This window comes from Anomaloglossus baeobatrachus, chromosome 4 (genome assembly GCF_048569485.1).
Source record: "Anomaloglossus baeobatrachus isolate aAnoBae1 chromosome 4, aAnoBae1.hap1, whole genome shotgun sequence".
NCBI classification, from domain to species: Eukaryota; Metazoa; Chordata; class Amphibia; order Anura; family Aromobatidae; genus Anomaloglossus; species Anomaloglossus baeobatrachus.
In genome coordinates, this window is record NC_134356.1 from 110,409,268 (window position 1) to 110,428,409 (window position 19,142).

Genomic DNA, 19,142 nt, shown 5'->3' on the forward strand with positions numbered 1-19,142 from the left:
AAGAGGAGAGTGAAGGATCTTCTTACGACCTATCTGCACATGCTTCAGGAGAAAGCCAACAACCAACATCAGATAAATCCAGTGAACATGAAAGTAGATATGAACAAACATTGGATCAAGCTGAGGAAGGAGAAGAAGGGGACACAGAAGAGGAGAGTGAAGGATCTTCTTACGACCTATCTGCACATGCTTCAGGAGAAAGCCAACAATCAACATCAGATAAATCCAGTGAACATGAAAGTAGAGATCAACAAACATTGGATCAAGCTGAGGAAGGAGAAGAAGGTGACACAGAAGAGGAGAGTGAAGGATCTTCTTATGACCTATCTGCACATGCTTCAGGAGAAAGCCAACAACCAACATCAGATAAATCCAGTGAACATGAAAGTAGATATGAACAAACATTGGATCAAGCTGAGGAAGGAGAAGAAGGTGACACAGAAGAGGAGAGTGAAGGATCTTCTTACGACCTATCTGCACATGCTTCAGGAGAAAGCCAACAACCAACATCAGATAAATCCAGTGAACATGAAAGTAGATATCAACAAACATTGGATCAAGCTGAGGAAGGAGAAGAAGGTGACACAGAAGAGGAGAGTGAAGGATCTTTTTACGACCTATCTGCACATGCTTCAGGAGAAAGTCAACAACCAACATCAGATAAATCCAGTGAACATGAAAGTAGATATGAACAAACATTGGATCAAGCTGAGGAAGGAGAAGAAGGTGACACAGAAGAGGAGAGTGAAGGATCTTCTTACGACCTATCTGCACATGCTTCAGGAGAAAGCCAACAACCAACATCAGATAAATCCAGTGAACATGAAAGTAGATATCAACAAACATTGGATCAAGCTGAGGAAGGAGAAGGTGACACAGAAGAGGAAAGTGAAGGATCTTCTTACGACCTATCTGCACATGCTTCAGGAGAAAGCCAACAAGCAACATCAGATAAATCCAGTGAACATGAAAGTAGATATCAACAAACATTGGATCAAGCTGAGGAAGGAGAAGAAGGTGACACAGAAGAGGAGAGTGAAGGATCTTCTTACGACCTATCTCCACATGCTTCAGGAGAAAGCCAACAAGCAACATCAGATAAATCCAGTGAACATGAAAGTAGATATCAACAAACATTGGATCAAGCTGAGGAAGGAGAAGAAGGTGACACAGAAGAGGAGAGTGAAGGATCTTCTTACGACTTATCTCCACATGCTTCAGGAGAAAGCCAACAACCAACATCAGATAAATCCAGTGAACATGAAAGTAGATATCAACAAACATTGGATCAAGCTGAGGAAGGAGAAGAAGATGACACAGAAGAGGAGAGTGAAGGATCTTCTTACGACCTATCTGCACATGCTTCAGGAGAAAGCCAACAACCAACATCAGATAAATCCAGTGAACATGAAAGTAGATATCAACAAACATTGGATCAAGCTGAGGAAGGAGAAGAAGGGGACACAGAAGAGGAGAGTGAAGGATCTTCTTACGACTTATCTCCACATTCTTCAGGAGAAAGCCAACAACCAACATCAGATAAATCCAGTGAACATGAAAGTAGATATCAACAAACATTGGATCAAGCTGAGGAAGGAGAAGAAGATGACACAGAAGAGGAGAGTGAAGGATCTTCTTACGACCTATCTGCACATGCTTCAGGAGAAAGCCAACAACCAACATCAGATAAATCCAGTGAACATGAAAGTAGATATGAACAAACATTGGATCAAGCTGAGGAAGGAGAAGAAGGGGACACAGAAGAGGAGAGTGAAGGATCTTCTTACGACCTATCTGCACATGCTTCAGGAGAAAGCCAACAATCAACATCAGATAAATCCAGTGAACATGAAAGTAGAGATCAACAAACATTGGATCAAGCTGAGGAAGGAGAAGAAGGTGACACAGAAGAGGAGAGTGAAGGATCTTCTTATGACCTATCTGCACATGCTTCAGGAGAAAGCCAACAACCAACATCAGATAAATCCAGTGAACATGAAAGTAGATATGAACAAACATTGGATCAAGCTGAGGAAGGAGAAGAAGGTGACACAGAAGAGGAGAGTGAAGGATCTTCTTACGACCTATCTCCACATGCTTCAGGAGAAAGTCAACAACCAACATCAGATGAATCCAGTGAACATGAAAGTAGATATCAACAAACATTGGATCAAGCTGAGGAAGGAGAAGGAGGTGACACAGAAGAGGAGAGTGAAGGATCTTCTTACGACCTATCTGCACATGCTTCAGGAGAAAGCCAACAAGCAACATCAGATAAATCCAGTGAACATGAAAGTAGATATCAACAAACATTGGATCAAGCTGAGGAAGGAGAAGAAGGTGACACAGAAGAGGAGAGTGAAGGATCTTCTTACGACCTATCTCCACATGCTTCAGGAGAAAGCCAACAAGCAACATCAGATAAATCCAGTGAACATGAAATTAGATATCAACAATCATTGGATCAAGCTGAGGAAGGAGAAGAAGGTGACACAGAAGAGGAGAGTGAAGGATCTTCTTACGACCTATCTGCACATGCTTCAGGAAAAAGCCAACAACCAACATCAGATAAATCCAGTGAACATGAAAGTAGATATGAACAAACATTGGATCAAGCTGAGGAAGGAGAAGAAGGTGACACAGAAGAGGAGAGTGAAGGATCTTCTTACGACCTATCTGCACATGCTTCAGGAGAAAGCCAACAACCAGCATCAGATAAATCCAGTGAACATGAAAGTAGATATCAACAAACATTGGATCAAGCTGAGGAAGGAGAAGAAGGTGACACAGAAGAGGAGAGTGAAGGATCTTCTTACGACCTATCTCCACATGCTTCAGGAGAAAGCCAACAAGCAACATCAGATAAATCCAGTGAACATGAAAGTAGATATCAACAAACATTGGATCAAGCTGAGGAAGGAGAAGAAGGTGACACAGAAGAGGAGAGTGAAGGATCTTCTTACGACTTATCTCCACATGCTTCAGGAGAAAGCCAACAACCAACATCAGATAAATCCAGTGAACATGAAAGTAGATATCAACAAACATTGGATCAAGCTGAGGAAGGAGAAGAAGATGACACAGAAGAGGAGAGTGAAGGATCTTCTTACGACCTATCTGCACATGCTTCAGGAGAAAGCCAACAACCAACATCAGATAAATCCAGTGAACATGAAAGTAGATATCAACAAACATTGGATCAAGCTGAGGAAGGAGAAGAAGGGGACACAGAAGAGGAGAGTGAAGGATCTTCTTACGACTTATCTCCACATGCTTCAGGAGAAAGCCAACAACCAACATCAGATAAATCCAGTGAACATGAAAGTAGATATCAACAAACATTGGATCAAGCTGAGGAAGGAGAAGAAGATGACACAGAAGAGGAGAGTGAAGGATCTTCTTACGACCTATCTGCACATGCTTCAGGAGAAAGCCAACAACCAACATCAGATAAATCCAGTGAACATGAAAGTAGATATGAACAAACATTGGATCAAGCTGAGGAAGGAGAAGAAGGGGACACAGAAGAGGAGAGTGAAGGATCTTCTTACGACCTATCTGCACATGCTTCAGGAGAAAGCCAACAATCAACATCAGATAAATCCAGTGAACATGAAAGTAGAGATCAACAAACATTGGATCAAGCTGAGGAAGGAGAAGAAGGTGACACAGAAGAGGAGAGTGAAGGATCTTCTTATGACCTATCTGCACATGCTTCAGGAGAAAGCCAACAACCAACATCAGATAAATCCAGTGAACATGAAAGTAGATATCAACAAACATTGGATCAAGCTGAGGAAGGAGAAGAAGGTGACACAGAAGAGGAGAGTGAAGGATCTTCTTACGACCTATCTGCACATGCTTCAGGAGAAAGCCAACAACCAACATCAGATAAATCCAGTGAACATGAAAGTAGATATCAACAAACATTGGATCAAGCTGAGGAAGGAGAAGAAGGTGACACAGAAGAGGAGAGTGAAGGATCTTCTTACGACCTATCTGCACATGCTTCAGGAGAAAGTCAACAACCAACATCAGATAAATCCAGTGAACATGAAAGTAGATATGAACAAACATTGGATCAAGCTGAGGAAGGAGAAGAAGGTGACACAGAAGAGGAGAGTGAAGGATCTTCTTACGACCTATCTCCACATGCTTCAGGAGAAAGTCAACAACCAACATCAGATGAATCCAGTGAACATGAAAGTAGATATCAACAAACATTGGATCAAGCTGAGGAAGGAGAAGGAGGTGACACAGAAGAGGAGAGTGAAGGATCTTCTTACGACCTATCTGCACATGCTTCAGGAGAAAGCCAACAAGCAACATCAGATAAATCCAGTGAACATGAAAGTAGATATCAACAAACATTGGATCAAGCTGAGGAAGGAGAAGAAGGTGACACAGAAGAGGAGAGTGAAGGATCTTCTTACGACCTATCTCCACATGCTTCAGGAGAAAGCCAACAAGCAACATCAGATAAATCCAGTGAACATGAAATTAGATATCAACAATCATTGGATCAAGCTGAGGAAGGAGAAGAAGGTGACACAGAAGAGGAGAGTGAAGGATCTTCTTACGACCTATCTGCACATGCTTCAGGAAAAAGCCAACAACCAACATCAGATAAATCCAGTGAACATGAAAGTAGATATGAACAAACATTGGATCAAGCTGAGGAAGGAGAAGAAGGGGACACAGAAGAGGAGAGTGAAGGATCTTCTTACGACCTATCTGCACATGCTTCAGGAGAAAGCCAACAACCAACATCAGATAAATCCAGTGAACATGAAAGTAGAGATCAACAAACATTGGATCAAGCTGAGGAAGGAGAAGAAGGTGACACAGAAGAGGAGAGTGAAGGATCTTCTTACGACCTATCTGCACATGCTTCAGGAGAAAGCCAACAACCAACATCAGATAAATCCAGTGAACATGAAAGTAGATATGAACAAACATTGGATCAAGCTGAGGAAGGAGAAGAAGGTGACACAGAAGAGGAGAGTAAAGGATCTTCTTACGACCTATCTACACATGCTTCAGGAGAAAGTCAACAACCAACATCAGATAAATCCAGTGAACATGAAAGTAGATATCAACAAACATTGGATCAAGCTGAGGAAGGAGAAGGTGACACAGAAGAGGAGAGTGAAGGATCTTCTTACGACCTATCTGCACATGCTTCAGGAGAAAGCCAACAACCAACATCAGATAAATCCAGTGAACATGAAAGTAGAGATCAACAAACATTGGATCAAGCTGAGGAAGGAGAAGAAGGTGACACAGAAGAGGAGAGTGAAGGATCTTCTTACGACCTATCTGCACATGCTTCAGGAGAAAGCCAACAAGCAACATCAGATAAATCCAGTGAACATGAAAGTAGATATCAACAAACATTGGATCAAGCTGAGGAAGGAGAAGAAGGTGACACAGAAGAGGAGAGTGAAGGATCTTCTTACGACCTATCTGCACATGCTTCAGGAGAAAGCCAACAACCAACATCAGATAAATCCAGTGAACATGAAAGTAGATATCAACAAACATTGGATCAAGCTGAGGAAGGAGAAGAAGGTGACACAGAAGAGCAGAGTGAAGGATCTTCTTACGACCTATCTGCACATGCTTCAGGAGAAAGCCAAAAACCAACATCAGATAAATCCAGTGAACATGAAAGTAGATATGAAAAAACATTGGATCAAGCTGAGAAAGGAGAAGAAGGTGACACAGAAGAGGAGAGTGAAGGATCTTCTTACGACCTATCTGCACATGCTTCAGGAGAAAGCCAACAACCAACATCAGATAAATCCAGTGAACATGAAAGTAGATATGAACAAACATTGGATCAAGCTGAGGAAGGAGAAGAAGGTGACACAGAAGAGGAGAGTGAAGGATCTTCTTACGACCTATCTGCACATGCTTCAGGAGAAAGCCAACAACCAACATCAGATAAATCCAGTGAACATGAAAGTAGATATCAACAAACATTGGATCAAGCTGAGGAAGGAGAAGAAGGTGACACAGAAGAGGAGAGTGAAGGATCTTCTTACGACCTATCTGCACATGCTTCAGGAGAAAGCCAACAACCAACATCAGATAAATCCAGTGAACATGAAAGTAGATATCAACAAACATTGGATCAAGCTGAGGAAGGAGAAGAAGGTGACACAGAAGAGGAGAGTGAAGGATCTTCTTACGACCTATCTGCACATGCTTCAGGAGAAAGTCAACAACCAACATCAGATAAATCCAGTGAACATGAAAGTAGATATGAACAAACATTGGATCAAGCTGAGGAAGGAGAAGAAGGTGACACAGAAGAGGAGAGTGAAGGATCTTCTTACGACCTATCTCCACATGCTTCAGGAGAAAGTCAACAACCAACATCAGATAAATCCAGTGAACATGAAAGTAGATATCAACAAACATTGGATCAAGCTGAGGAAGGAGAAGAAGGTGACACAGAAGAGGAGAGTGAAGGATCTTCTTACGACCTATCTACACATGCTTCAGGAGAAAGCCAACAACCAACATCAGATAAATCCAGTGAACATGAAAGTAGATATCAACAAACATTGGATCAAGCTGAGGAAGATGAAGGTGACACAGAAGAGGAGAGTGAAGGATCTTCTTACGACCTATCTGCACATGCTTCAGGAGAAAGCCAACAAGCAACATCAGATAAATCCAGTGAACATGAAAGTAGATATCAACAAACATTGGATCAAGCTGAGGAAGGAGAAGAAGGTGACACAGAAGAGGAGAGTGAAGGATCTTCTTACGACCTATCTCCACATGCTTCAGGAGAAAGCCAACAAGCAACATCAGATAAATCCAGTAAACATGAAAGTAGATATCAACAATCATTGGATCAAGCTGAGGAAGGAGAAGAAGGTGACACAGAAGAGGAGAGTGAAGGATCTTCTTACGACCTATCTCCACATGCTTCAGGAGAAAGCCAACAAGCAACATCAGATAAATCCAGTAAACATGAAAGTAGATATCAACAATCATTGGATCAAGCTGAGGAAGGAGAAGAAGGTGACACAGAAGAGGAGAGTGAAGGATCTTCTTACGACCTATCTGCACATGCTTCAGGAGAAAGCCAACAAGCAACATCAGATAAATCCAGTGAACATGAAAGTAGATATCAACAAACATTGGATCAAGCTGAGGAAGGAGAAGAAGGTGACACAGAAGAGGAGAGTGAAGGATCTTCTTACGACCTATCTCCACATGCTTCAGGAGAAAGCCAACAACCAACATCAGATAAATCCAGTGAACATGAAAGTAGATATCAACAAACATTGGATCAAGCTGAGGAAGGAGAAGAAGATGACACAGAAGAGGAGAGTGAAGGATCTTCTTACGACCTATCTGCACATGCTTCAGGAGAAAGCCAACAACCAACATCAGATAAATCCAGTGAACATGAAAGTAGATATGAACAAACATTGGATCAAGCTGAGGAAGGAGAAGAAGGGGACACAGAAGAGGAGAGTGAAGGATCTTCTTACGACCTATCTGCACATGCTTCAGGAGAAAGCCAACAATCAACATCAGATAAATCCAGTGAACATGAAAGTAGAGATCAACAAACATTGGATCAAGCTGAGGAAGGAGAAGAAGGTGACACAGAAGAGGAGAGTGAAGGATCTTCTTACGACCTATCTGCACATGCTTCAGGAGAAAGCCAACATGCAACATCAGATAAATCCAGTAAACATGAAAGTAGATATCAACAAACATTGGATCAAGCTGAGGAAGGAGAAGAAGGTGACACAGAAGAGGAGAGTGAAGGATCTTCTTACGACCTATCTGCACATGCTTCAGGAGAAAGCCAACAAGCAACATCAGATAAATCCAGTGAACATGAAAGTAGATATCAACAAACATTGGATCAAGCTGAGGAAGGAGAAGAAGGTGACACAGAAGAGGAGAGTGAAGGATCTTCTTACGACCTATCTCCACATGCTTCAGGAGAAAGCCAACAACCAACATCAGATAAATCCAGTGAACATGAAAGTAGATATCAACAAACATTGGATCAAGCTGAGGAAGGAGAAGAAGATGACACAGAAGAGGAGAGTGAAGGATCTTCTTACGACCTATCTGCACATGCTTCAGGAGAAAGCCAACAACCAACATCAGATAAATCCAGTGAACATGAAAGTAGATATGAACAAACATTGGATCAAGCTGAGGAAGGAGAAGAAGGGGACACAGAAGAGGAGAGTGAAGGATCTTCTTACGACCTATCTGCACATGCTTCAGGAGAAAGCCAACAATCAACATCAGATAAATCCAGTGAACATGAAAGTAGAGATCAACAAACATTGGATCAAGCTGAGGAAGGAGAAGAAGGTGACACAGAAGAGGAGAGTGAAGGATCTTCTTACGACCTATCTGCACATGCTTCAGGAGAAAGCCAACATGCAACATCAGATAAATCCAGTAAACATGAAAGTAGATATCAACAAACATTGGATCAAGCTGAGGAAGGAGAAGAAGGTGACACAGAAGAGGAGAGTGAAGGATCTTCTTACGACCTATCTGCACATGCTTCAGGAGAAAGCCAACAACCAACATCAGATAAATCCAGTGAACATGAAAGTAGATATCAACAATCATTGGATCAAGCTGAGGAAGGAGAAGAAGGTGACTCAGAAGAGCAGAGTGAAGCATCTTCTTACGACCTATCTGCACATGCTTCAGGAGAAAGCCAAAAACCAACATCAGATAAATCCAGTGAACATGAAAGTAGGTATGAAAAAACATTGGATCAAGCTGAGGAAGGAGAAGAAGGTGACACAGAAGAGGAGAGTGAAGGATCTTCTTACGACCTATCTGCACATGCTTCAGGAGAAAGCCAACAACCAACATCAGATAAATCCAGTGAACATGAAAGTAGATATCAACAAACATTGGATCAAGCTGAGAAAGGAGAAGAAGGTGACACAGAAGAGGAGAGTGAAAGATCTTCTTACGACCTATCTGCACATGCTTCAGGAGAAAGCCAACAACCAACATCAGATAAATCCAGTGAACATGAAAGTAGATATCAACAAACATTGGATCAAGCTGAGGAAGGAGAAGAAGGTGACACAGAAGAGGAGAGTGAAGGATCTTCTTACGACCTATCTGCACATGCTTCAGGAGAAAGCCAACAACCAACATCAGATAAATCCAGTGAACATGAAAGTAGATATGAACAAACATTGGATCAAGCTGAGGAAGGAGAAGAAGGTGACACAGAAGAGGAGAGTGAAGGATCTTCTTACGACCTATCTGCACATGCTTCAGAAGAAAGCCAACAACCAACATCAGATAAATCCAGTGAACATGAAAGTAGATATGAACAAACATTGGATCAAGCTGAGGAACGAGAAGAAGGTGACACAGAAGAGGAGAGTGAAGGATCTTCTTACGACCTATCTGCACATGCTTCAGGAGAAAGCCAACAACCAACATCAGATAAATCCAGTGAACATGAAAGTAGATATGAACAAACATTGGATCAAGCTGAGGAAGGAGAAGAAGGTGACACAGAAGAGGAGAGTGAAGGATCTTCTTACGACCTATCTGCACATGCTTCAGGAGAAAGCCAACAAGCAACATCAGATAAATCCAGTGAACATGAAAGTAGATATCAACAAACATTGGATCAAGCTGAGGAAGGAGAAGAAGGTGACACAGAAGAGGAGAGTGAAGGATCTTCTTACGACCTATCACCACATGATTCAGGAGAAAGCCAACAAGCAACATCAGATAAATCCAGTGAACATGAAAGTAGATATCAACAATCATTGGATCAAGCTGAGGAAGGAGAAGAAGGTGACAAAGAAGAGGAGAGTGAAGGATCTTCTTACGACCTATCTCCACATGCTTCAGGAGAAAGCCAACAAGCAACATCAGATAAATCCAGTGAACATGAAAGTAGATATCAACAATCATTGGATCAAGCTGAGGAAGGAGAAGAAGGTGACACAGAAGAGGAGAGTGAAGGATCTTCTTACGACCTATCTGCACATGCTTCAGGAGAAAGCCAACAAGCAACATCAGATAAATCCAGTGAATATGAAAGTAGATATCAACAAACATTGGATCAAGCTGAGGAAGGAGAAGAAGGTGACACAGAAGAGGAGAGTGAAGGATCTTCTTACGACCTATCTCCACATGCTTCAGGAGAAAGCCAACAACCAACATCAGATAAATCCAGTGAACATGAAAGTAGATATCAACAAACATTGGATCAAGCTGAGGAAGGAGAAGAAGATGACACAGAAGAGGAGAGTGAAGGATCTTCTTACGACCTATCTGCACATGCTTCAGGAGAAAGCCAACAACCAACATCAGATAAATCCAGTGAACATGAAAGTAGATATGAACAAACATTGGATCAAGCTGAGGAAGGAGAAGAAGGGGACACAGAAGAGGAGAGTGAAGGATCTTCTTACGACCTATCTGCACATGCTTCAGGAGAAAGCCAACAATCAACATCAGATAAATCCAGTGAACATGAAAGTAGAGATCAACAAACATTGGATCAAGCTGAGGAAGGAGAAGAAGGTGACACAGAAGAGGAGAGTGAAGGATCTTCTTACGACCTATCTGCACATGCTTCAGGAGAAAGCCAACAAGCAACATCAGATAAATCCAGTAAACATGAAAGTAGATATCAACAAACATTGGATCAAGCTGAGGAAGGAGAAGAAGGTGACACAGAAGAGGAGAGTGAAGGATCTTCTTACGACCTATCTGCACATGCTTCAGGAGAAAGCCAACAACCAACATCAGATAAATCCAGTGAACATGAAAGTAGATATCAACAAACATTGGATCAAGCTGAGGAAGGAGAAGAAGGTGACACAGAAGAGCAGAGTGAAGGATCTTCTTACGACCTATCTGCACATGCTTCAGGAGAAAGCCAAAAACCAACATCAGATAAATCCAGTGAACATGAAAGTAGATATGAAAAAACATTGGATCAAGCTGAGGAAGGAGAAGAAGGTGACACAGAAGAGGAGAGTGAAGGATCTTCTTACGACCTATCTCCACATGCTTCAGGAGAAAGCCAACAACCAACATCAGATAAATCCAGTGAACATGAAAGTAGATATGAACAAACATTGGATCAAGCTGAGGAAGGAGAAGAAGATGACACAGAAGAGGAGAGTGAAGGATCTTCTTACGACCTATCTGCACATGCTTCAGGAGAAAGCCAACAACCAACATCAGATAAATCCAGTGAACATGAAAGTAGATATGAACAAACATTGGATCAAGCTGAGGAAGGAGAAGAAGGGGACACAGAAGAGGAGAGTGAAGGATCTTCTTACGACCTATCTGCACATGCTTCAGGAGAAAGCCAACAATCAACATCAGATAAATCCAGTGAACATGAAAGTAGAGATCAACAAACATTGGATCAAGCTGAGGAAGGAGAAGAAGGTGACACAGAAGAGGAGAGTGAAGGATCTTCTTACGACCTATCTGCACATGCTTCAGGAGAAAGCCAACAACCAACATCAGATAAATCCAGTGAACATGAAAGTAGATATGAACAAACATTGGATCAAGCTGAGGAACGAGAAGAAGGTGACACAGAAGAGGAGAGTGAAGGATCTTCTTACGACCTATCTGCACATGCTTCAGGAGAAAGCCAACAACCAACATCAGATAAATCCAGTGAACATGAAAGTAGATATGAACAAACATTGGATCAAGCTGAGGAAGGAGAAGAAGGTGACACAGAAGAGGAGAGTGAAGGATCTTCTTACGACCTATCTGCACATGCTTCAGGAGAAAGCCAACAAGCAACATCAGATAAATCCAGTGAACATGAAAGTAGATATCAACAAACATTGGATCAAGCTGAGGAAGGAGAAGAAGGTGACACAGAAGAGGAGAGTGAAGGATCTTCTTACGACCTATCTGCACATGCTTCAGGAGAAAGCCAACAACCAACATCAGATAAATCCAGTGAACATGAAAGTAGATATGAACAAACATTGGATCAAGCTGAGGAAGGAGAAGAAGGTGACACAGAAGAGGAGAGTGAAGGATCTTCTTACGACCTATCTGCACATGCTTCAGGAGAAAGCCAACAACCAACATCAGATAAATCCAGTGAACATGAAAGTAGATATGAACAAACATTGGATCAAGCTGAGGAACGAGAAGAAGGTGACACAGAAGAGGAGAGTGAAGGATCTTCTTACGACCTATCTGCACATGCTTCAGGAGAAAGCCAACAACCAACATCAGATAAATCCAGTGAACATGAAAGTAGATATGAACAAACATTGGATCAAGCTGAGGAAGGAGAAGAAGGTGACACAGAAGAGGAGAGTGAAGGATCTTCTTACGACCTATCTGCACATGCTTCAGGAGAAAGCCAACAAGCAACATCAGATAAATCCAGTGAACATGAAAGTAGATATCAACAAACATTGGATCAAGCTGAGGAAGGAGAAGAAGGTGACACAGAAGAGGAGAGTGAAGGATCTTCTTACGACCTATCACCACATGCTTCAGGAGAAAGCCAACAAGCAACATCAGATAAATCCAGTGAACATGAAAGTAGATATCAACAATCATTGGATCAAGCTGAGGAAGGAGAAGAAGGTGACACAGAAGAGGAGAGTGAAGGATCTTCTTACGACCTATCTCCACATGCTTCAGGAGAAAGCCAACAAGCAACATCAGATAAATCCAGTGAACATGAAAGTAGATATCAACAATCATTGGATCAAGCTGAGGAAGGAGAAGAAGGTGACACAGAAGAGGAGAGTGAAGGATCTTCTTACGACCTATCTGCACATGCTTCAGGAGAAAGCCAACAAGCAACATCAGATAAATCCAGTGAACATGAAAGTAGATATCAACAAACATTGGATCAAGCTGAGGAAGGAGAAGAAGGTGACACAGAAGAGGAGAGTGAAGGATCTTCTTACGACCTATCTCCACATGCTTCAGGAGAAAGCCAACAACCAACATCAGATAAATCCAGTGAACATGAAAGTAGATATCAACAAACATTGGATCAAGCTGAGGAAGGAGAAGAAGATGACACAGAAGAGGAGAGTGAAGGATCTTCTTACGACCTATCTGCACATGCATCAGGAGAAAGCCAACAACCAACATCAGATAAATCCAGTGAACATGAAAGTAGATATGAACAAACATTGGATCAAGCTGAGGAAGGAGAAGAAGGGGACACAGAAGAGGAGAGTGAAGGATCTTCTTACGACCTATCTGCACATGCTTCAGGAGAAAGCCAACAATCAACATCAGATAAATCCAGTGAACATGAAAGTAGAGATCAACAAACATTGGATCAAGCTGAGGAAGGAGAAGAAGGTGACACAGAAGAGGAGAGTGAAGGATCTTCTTACGACCTATCTGCACATGCTTCAGGAGAAAGCCAACAAGCAACATCAGATAAATCCAGTAAACATGAAAGTAGATATCAACAAACATTGGATCAAGCTGAGGAAGGAGAAGAAGGTGACACAGAAGAGGAGAGTGAAGGATCTTCTTACGACCTATCTGCACATGCTTCAGGAGAAAGCCAACAACCAACATCAGATAAATCCAGTGAACATGAAAGTAGATATCAACAATCATTGGATCAAGCTGAGGAAGGAGAAGAAGGTGACACAGAAGAGCAGAGTGAAGGATCTTCTTACGACCTATCTGCACATGCTTCAGGAGAAAGCCAAAAACCAACATCAGATAAATCCAGTGAACATGAAAGTAGATATGAACAAACATTGGATCAAGCTGAGGAAGGAGAAGAAGGTGACACAGAAGAGGAGAGTGAAGGATCTTCTTACGACCTATCTACACATGCTTCAGGAGAAAGCCAACAACCAACATCAGATAAATCCAGTGAACATGAAAGTAGATATCAACAAACATTGGATCAAGCTGAGGAAGATGAAGGTGACACAGAAGAGGAGAGTGAAGGATCTTCTTACGACCTATCTGCACATGCTTCAGGAGAAAGCCAACAAGCAACATCAGATAAATCCAGTGAACATGAAAGTAGATATCAACAAACATTGGATCAAGCTGAGGAAGGAGAAGAAGGTGACACAGAAGAGGAGAGTGAAGGATCTTCTTACGACCTATCTCCACATGCTTCAGGAGAAAGCCAACAAGCAACATCAGATAAATCCAGTGAACATGAAAGTAGATATCAACAATCATTGGATCAAGCTGAGGAAGGAGAAGAAGATGACACAGAAGAGGAGAGTGAAGGATCTTCTTACGACCTATCTGCACATGCTTCAGGAGAAAGCCAACAACCAACATCAGATAAATCCAGTGAACATGAAAGTAGATATGAACAAACATTGGATCAAGCTGAGGAAGGAGAAGAAGGGGACACAGAAGAGGAGAGTGAAGGATCTTCTTACGACCTATCTGCACATGCTTCAGGAGAAAGCCAACAACCAACATCAGATAAATCCAGTGAACATGAAAGTAGATATGAACAAACATTGGATCAAGCTGAGGAAGGAGAAGAAGGGGACACAGAAGAGGAGAATGAAGGATCTTCTTACGACCTATCTGCACATGCTTCAGGAGAAAGCCAACAATCAACATCAGATAAATCCAGTGAACATGAAAGTAGAGATCAACAAACATTGGATCAAGCTGAGGAAGGAGAAGAAGGTGACACAGAAGAGGAGAGTGAAGGATCTTCTTACGACCTATCTGCACATGCTTCAGGAGAAAGCCAACAATCAACATCAGATAAATCCAGTAAACATGAAAGTAGATATCAACAAACATTGGATCAAGCTGAGGAAGGAGAAGAAGGTTACACAGAAGAGGATAGTGAAGGATCTTCTTACGACCTATCTCCACATGCTTCAGGAGAAAGCCAACAACCAACATCAGATAAATCCAGTGAACATGAAAGTAGATATGAACAAACATTGGATCAAGCTGAGGAAGGAGAAGAAGGGGACACAGAAGAGGAGAGTGAAGGATCTTCTTACGACCTATCTGCACATGCTTCAGGAGAAAGCCAACAATCAACATCAGATAAATCCAGTGAACATGAAAGTAGAGATCAACAAACATTGGATCAAGCTGAGGAAGGAAAAGAAGGTGACACAGAAGAGGAGAGTGAAGGATCTTCTTACGACCTATCTGCACATGCTTCAGGAGAAAGCCAACAAGCAACATCAGATAAATCCAGTAAACATGAAAGTAGATATCAACAAACATTGGATCAAGCTGAGGAAGGAGAAGAAGGTGACACAGAAGAGGAGAGTGAAGGATCTTCTTACGACCTATCTGCACATGCTGCAGGAGAAAGCCAACAACCAACATCAGATAAATCCAGTGAACATGAAAGTAGATATCAACAAACATTGGATCAAGCTGAGGAAGGAGAAGAAGGTGACACAGAAGAGCAGAGTGAAGGATCTTCTTACGACCTATCTGCACATGCTTCAGGAGAAAGCCAAAAACCAACATCAGATAAATCCAGTGAACATGAAAGTAGATATGAAAAAACATTGGATCAAGCTGAGGAAGGAGAAGAAGGTGACACAGAAGAGGAGAGTGAAGGATCTTCTTACGACCTATCTCCACATGCTTCAGGAGAAAGCCAACAACCAACATCAGATAAATCCAGTGAACATGAAAGTAGATATCAACAAACATTGGATCAAGCTGAGGAAGGAGAAGAAGATGACACAGAAGAGGAGAGTGAAGGATCTTCTTACGACCTATCTGCACATGCTTCAGGAGAAAGCCAACAAGCAACATCAGATAAATCCAGTAAACATGAAAGTAGATATCAACAAACATTGGATCAAGCTGAGGAAGGAGAAGAAGGTGACACAGAAGAGGAGAGTGAAGGATCTTCTTACGACCTATCTGCACATGCTTCAGGAGAAAGCCAACAACCAACATCAGATAAATCCAGTGAACATGAAAGTAGATATCAACAATCATTGGATCAAGCTGAGGAAGGAGAAGAAGGTGACACAGAAGAGCAGAGTGAAGGATCTTCTTACGACCTATCTGCACATGCTTCAGGAGAAAGCCAAAAACCAACATCAGATAAATCCAGTGAACATGAAAGTAGATATGAACAAACATTGGATCAAGCTGAGGAAGGAGAAGAAGGTGACACAGAAGAGGAGAGTGAAGGATCTTCTTACGACCTATCTGCACATGCTTCAGGAGAAAGCCAACAACCAACATCAGATAAATCCAGTGAACATGAAAGTAGATATGAACAAACATTGGATCAAGCTGAGGAACGAGAAGAAGGTGACACAGAAGAGGAGAGTGAAGGATCTTCTTACGACCTATCTGCACATGCTTCAGGAGAAAGCCAACAACCAACATCAGATAAATCCAGTGAACATGAAAGTAGATATGAACAAACATTGGATCAAGCTGAGGAAGGAGAAGAAGGTGACACAGAAGAGGAGAGTGAAGGATCTTCTTACGACCTATCTGCACATGCTTCAGGAGAAAGCCAACAAGCAACATCAGATAAATCCAGTGAACATGAAAGTAGATATCAACAAACATTGGATCAAGCTGAGGAAGGAGAAGAAGGTGACACAGAAGAGGAGAGTGAAGGATCTTCTTACGACCTATCACCACATGCTTCAGGAGAAAGCCAACAAGCAACATCAGATAAATCCAGTGAACATGAAAGTAGATATCAACAATCATTGGATCAAGCTGAGGAAGGAGAAGAAGGTGACACAGAAGAGGAGAGTGAAGGATCTTCTTACGACCTATCTCCACATGCTTCAGGAGAAAGCCAACAAGCAACATCAGATAAATCCAGTGAACATGAAAGTAGATATCAACAATCATTGGATCAAGCTGAGGAAGGAGAAGAAGGTGACACAGAAGAGGAGAGTGAAGGATCTTCTTACGACCTATCTGCACATGCTTCAGGAGAAAGCCAACAAGCAACATCAGATAAATCCAGTGAACATGAAAGTAGATATCAACAAACATTGGATCAAGCTGAGGAAGGAGAAGAAGGTGACACAGAAGAGGAGAGTGAAGGATCTTCTTACGACCTATCTCCACATGCTTCAGGAGAAAGCCAACAACCAACATCAGATAAATCCAGTGAACATGAAAGTAGATATCAACAAACATTGGATCAAGCTGAGGAAGGAGAAGAAGATGACACAGAAGAGGAGAGTGAAGGATCTTCTTACGACCTATCTGCACATGCTTCAGGAGAAAGCCAACAACCAACATCAGATAAATCCAGTGAACATGAAAGTAGATATGAACAAACATTGGATCAAGCTGAGGAAGGAGAAGAAGGGGACACAGAAGAGGAGAGTGAAGGATCTTCTTACGACCTATCTGCACATGCTTCAGGAGAAAGCCAACAATCAACATCAGATAAATCCAGTGAACATGAAAGTAGAGATCAACAAACATTGGATCAAGCTGAGGAAGGAGAAGAAGGTGACACAGAAGAGGAGAGTGAAGGATCTTCTTACGACCTATCTGCACATGCTTCAGGAGAAAGCCAACAAGCAACATCAGATAAATCCAGTAAACATGAAAGTAGATATCAACAAACATTGGATCAAGCTGAGGAAGGAGAAGAAGGTGACACAGAAGAGGAGAGTGAAGGATCTTCTTACGACCTATCTGCACATGCTTCAGGAGAAAGCCAACAACCAACATCAGATAAATCCAGTGAACATGAAAGTAGATATCAACAATCATTGGATCAAGCTGAGGAAGGAGAAGAAGGTGACACAGAAGAGCAGAGTGAAGGATCTTCTTACGACCTATCTGCACATGCTTCAGGAGAAAGCCAAAAACCAACATCAGATAAATCCAGTGAACATGAAAGTAGATATGAACAAACATTGGATCAAGCTGAGGAAGGAGAAGAAGGTGACACAGAAGAGGAGAGTGAAGGATCTTCTTACGACCTATCTACACATGCTTCAGGAGAAAGCCAACAACCAACATCAGATAAATCCAGTGAACATGAAAGTAGATATCAACAAACATTGGATCAAGCTGAGGAAGATGAAGGTGACACAGAAGAGGAGAGTGAAGGATCTTCTTACGACCTATCTGCACATGCTTCAGGAGAAAGCCAACAAGCAACATCAGATAAATCCAGTGAACATGAAAGTAGATATCAACAAACATTGGATCAAGCTGAGGAAGGAGAAGAAGGTGACACAGAAGAGGAGAGTGAAGGATCTTCTTACGACCTATCTCCACATGCTTCAGGAGAAAGCCAACAAGCAACATCAGATAAATCCAGTGAACATGAAAGTAGATATCAACAATCATTGGATCAAGCTGAGGAAGGAGAAGAAGATGACACAGAAGAGGAGAGTGAAGGATCTTCTTACGACCTATCTGCACATGCTTCAGGAGAAAGCCAACAACCAACATCAGATAAATCCAGTGAACATGAAAGTAGATATGAACAAACATTGGATCAAGCTGAGGAAGGAGAAGAAGGGGACACAGAAGAGGAGAGTGAAGGATCTTCTTACGACCTATCTGCACATGCTTCAGGAGAAAGCCAACAACCAACATCAGATAAATCCAGTGAACATGAAAGTAGATATGAACAAACATTGGATCAAGCTGAGGAAGGAGAAGAAGGGGACACAGAAGAGGAGAATGAAGGATCTTCTTACGACCTATCTGCACATGCTTCAGGAGAAAGCCAACAATCAACATCAGATAAATCCAGTGAACATGAAAGTAGAGATCAACAAACATTGGATCAAGCTGAGGAAGGAGAAGAAGGTGACACAGAAGAGGAGCGTGAAGGATCTTCTTACGACCTATCTGCACATGCTTCAGGAGAAAGCCAACAATCAACATCAGATAAATCCAGTAAACATGAAAGTAGATATCAACAAACATTGGATCAAGCTGAGGAAGGAGAAGAAGGTTACACAGAAGAGGATAGTGAAGGATCTTCTTACGACCTATCTCCACATGCTTCAGGAGAAAGCCAACAACCAACATCAGATAAATCCAGTGAACATGAAAGTAGATATGAACAAACATTGGATCAAGCTGAGGAAGGAGAAGAAGGGGACACAGAAGAGGAGAGTGAAGGATCTTCTTACGACCTATCTGCACATGCTTCA

The 19,142-nt window shown here is 41.9% G+C and overlaps 1 protein-coding gene across 1 annotated transcript in view; it reads left to right on the top strand.

Moving 5' to 3' along the window:
* The first annotated feature begins 381 nt into the window (after positions 1-381).
* Positions 382-19,142, top strand: part of LOC142302326 (uncharacterized) — a 306,787-nt gene continuing 288,026 nt past the window's right edge. Inside the window, exons 1-3 of the mRNA XM_075343388.1 lie at positions 382-870; positions 2,047-2,340; positions 8,643-8,655. Of these exons, the coding sequence (XP_075199503.1) occupies positions 382-870; positions 2,047-2,340; positions 8,643-8,655 (796 nt within the window). The remainder of the gene's footprint in view (positions 871-2,046; positions 2,341-8,642; positions 8,656-19,142) is intronic.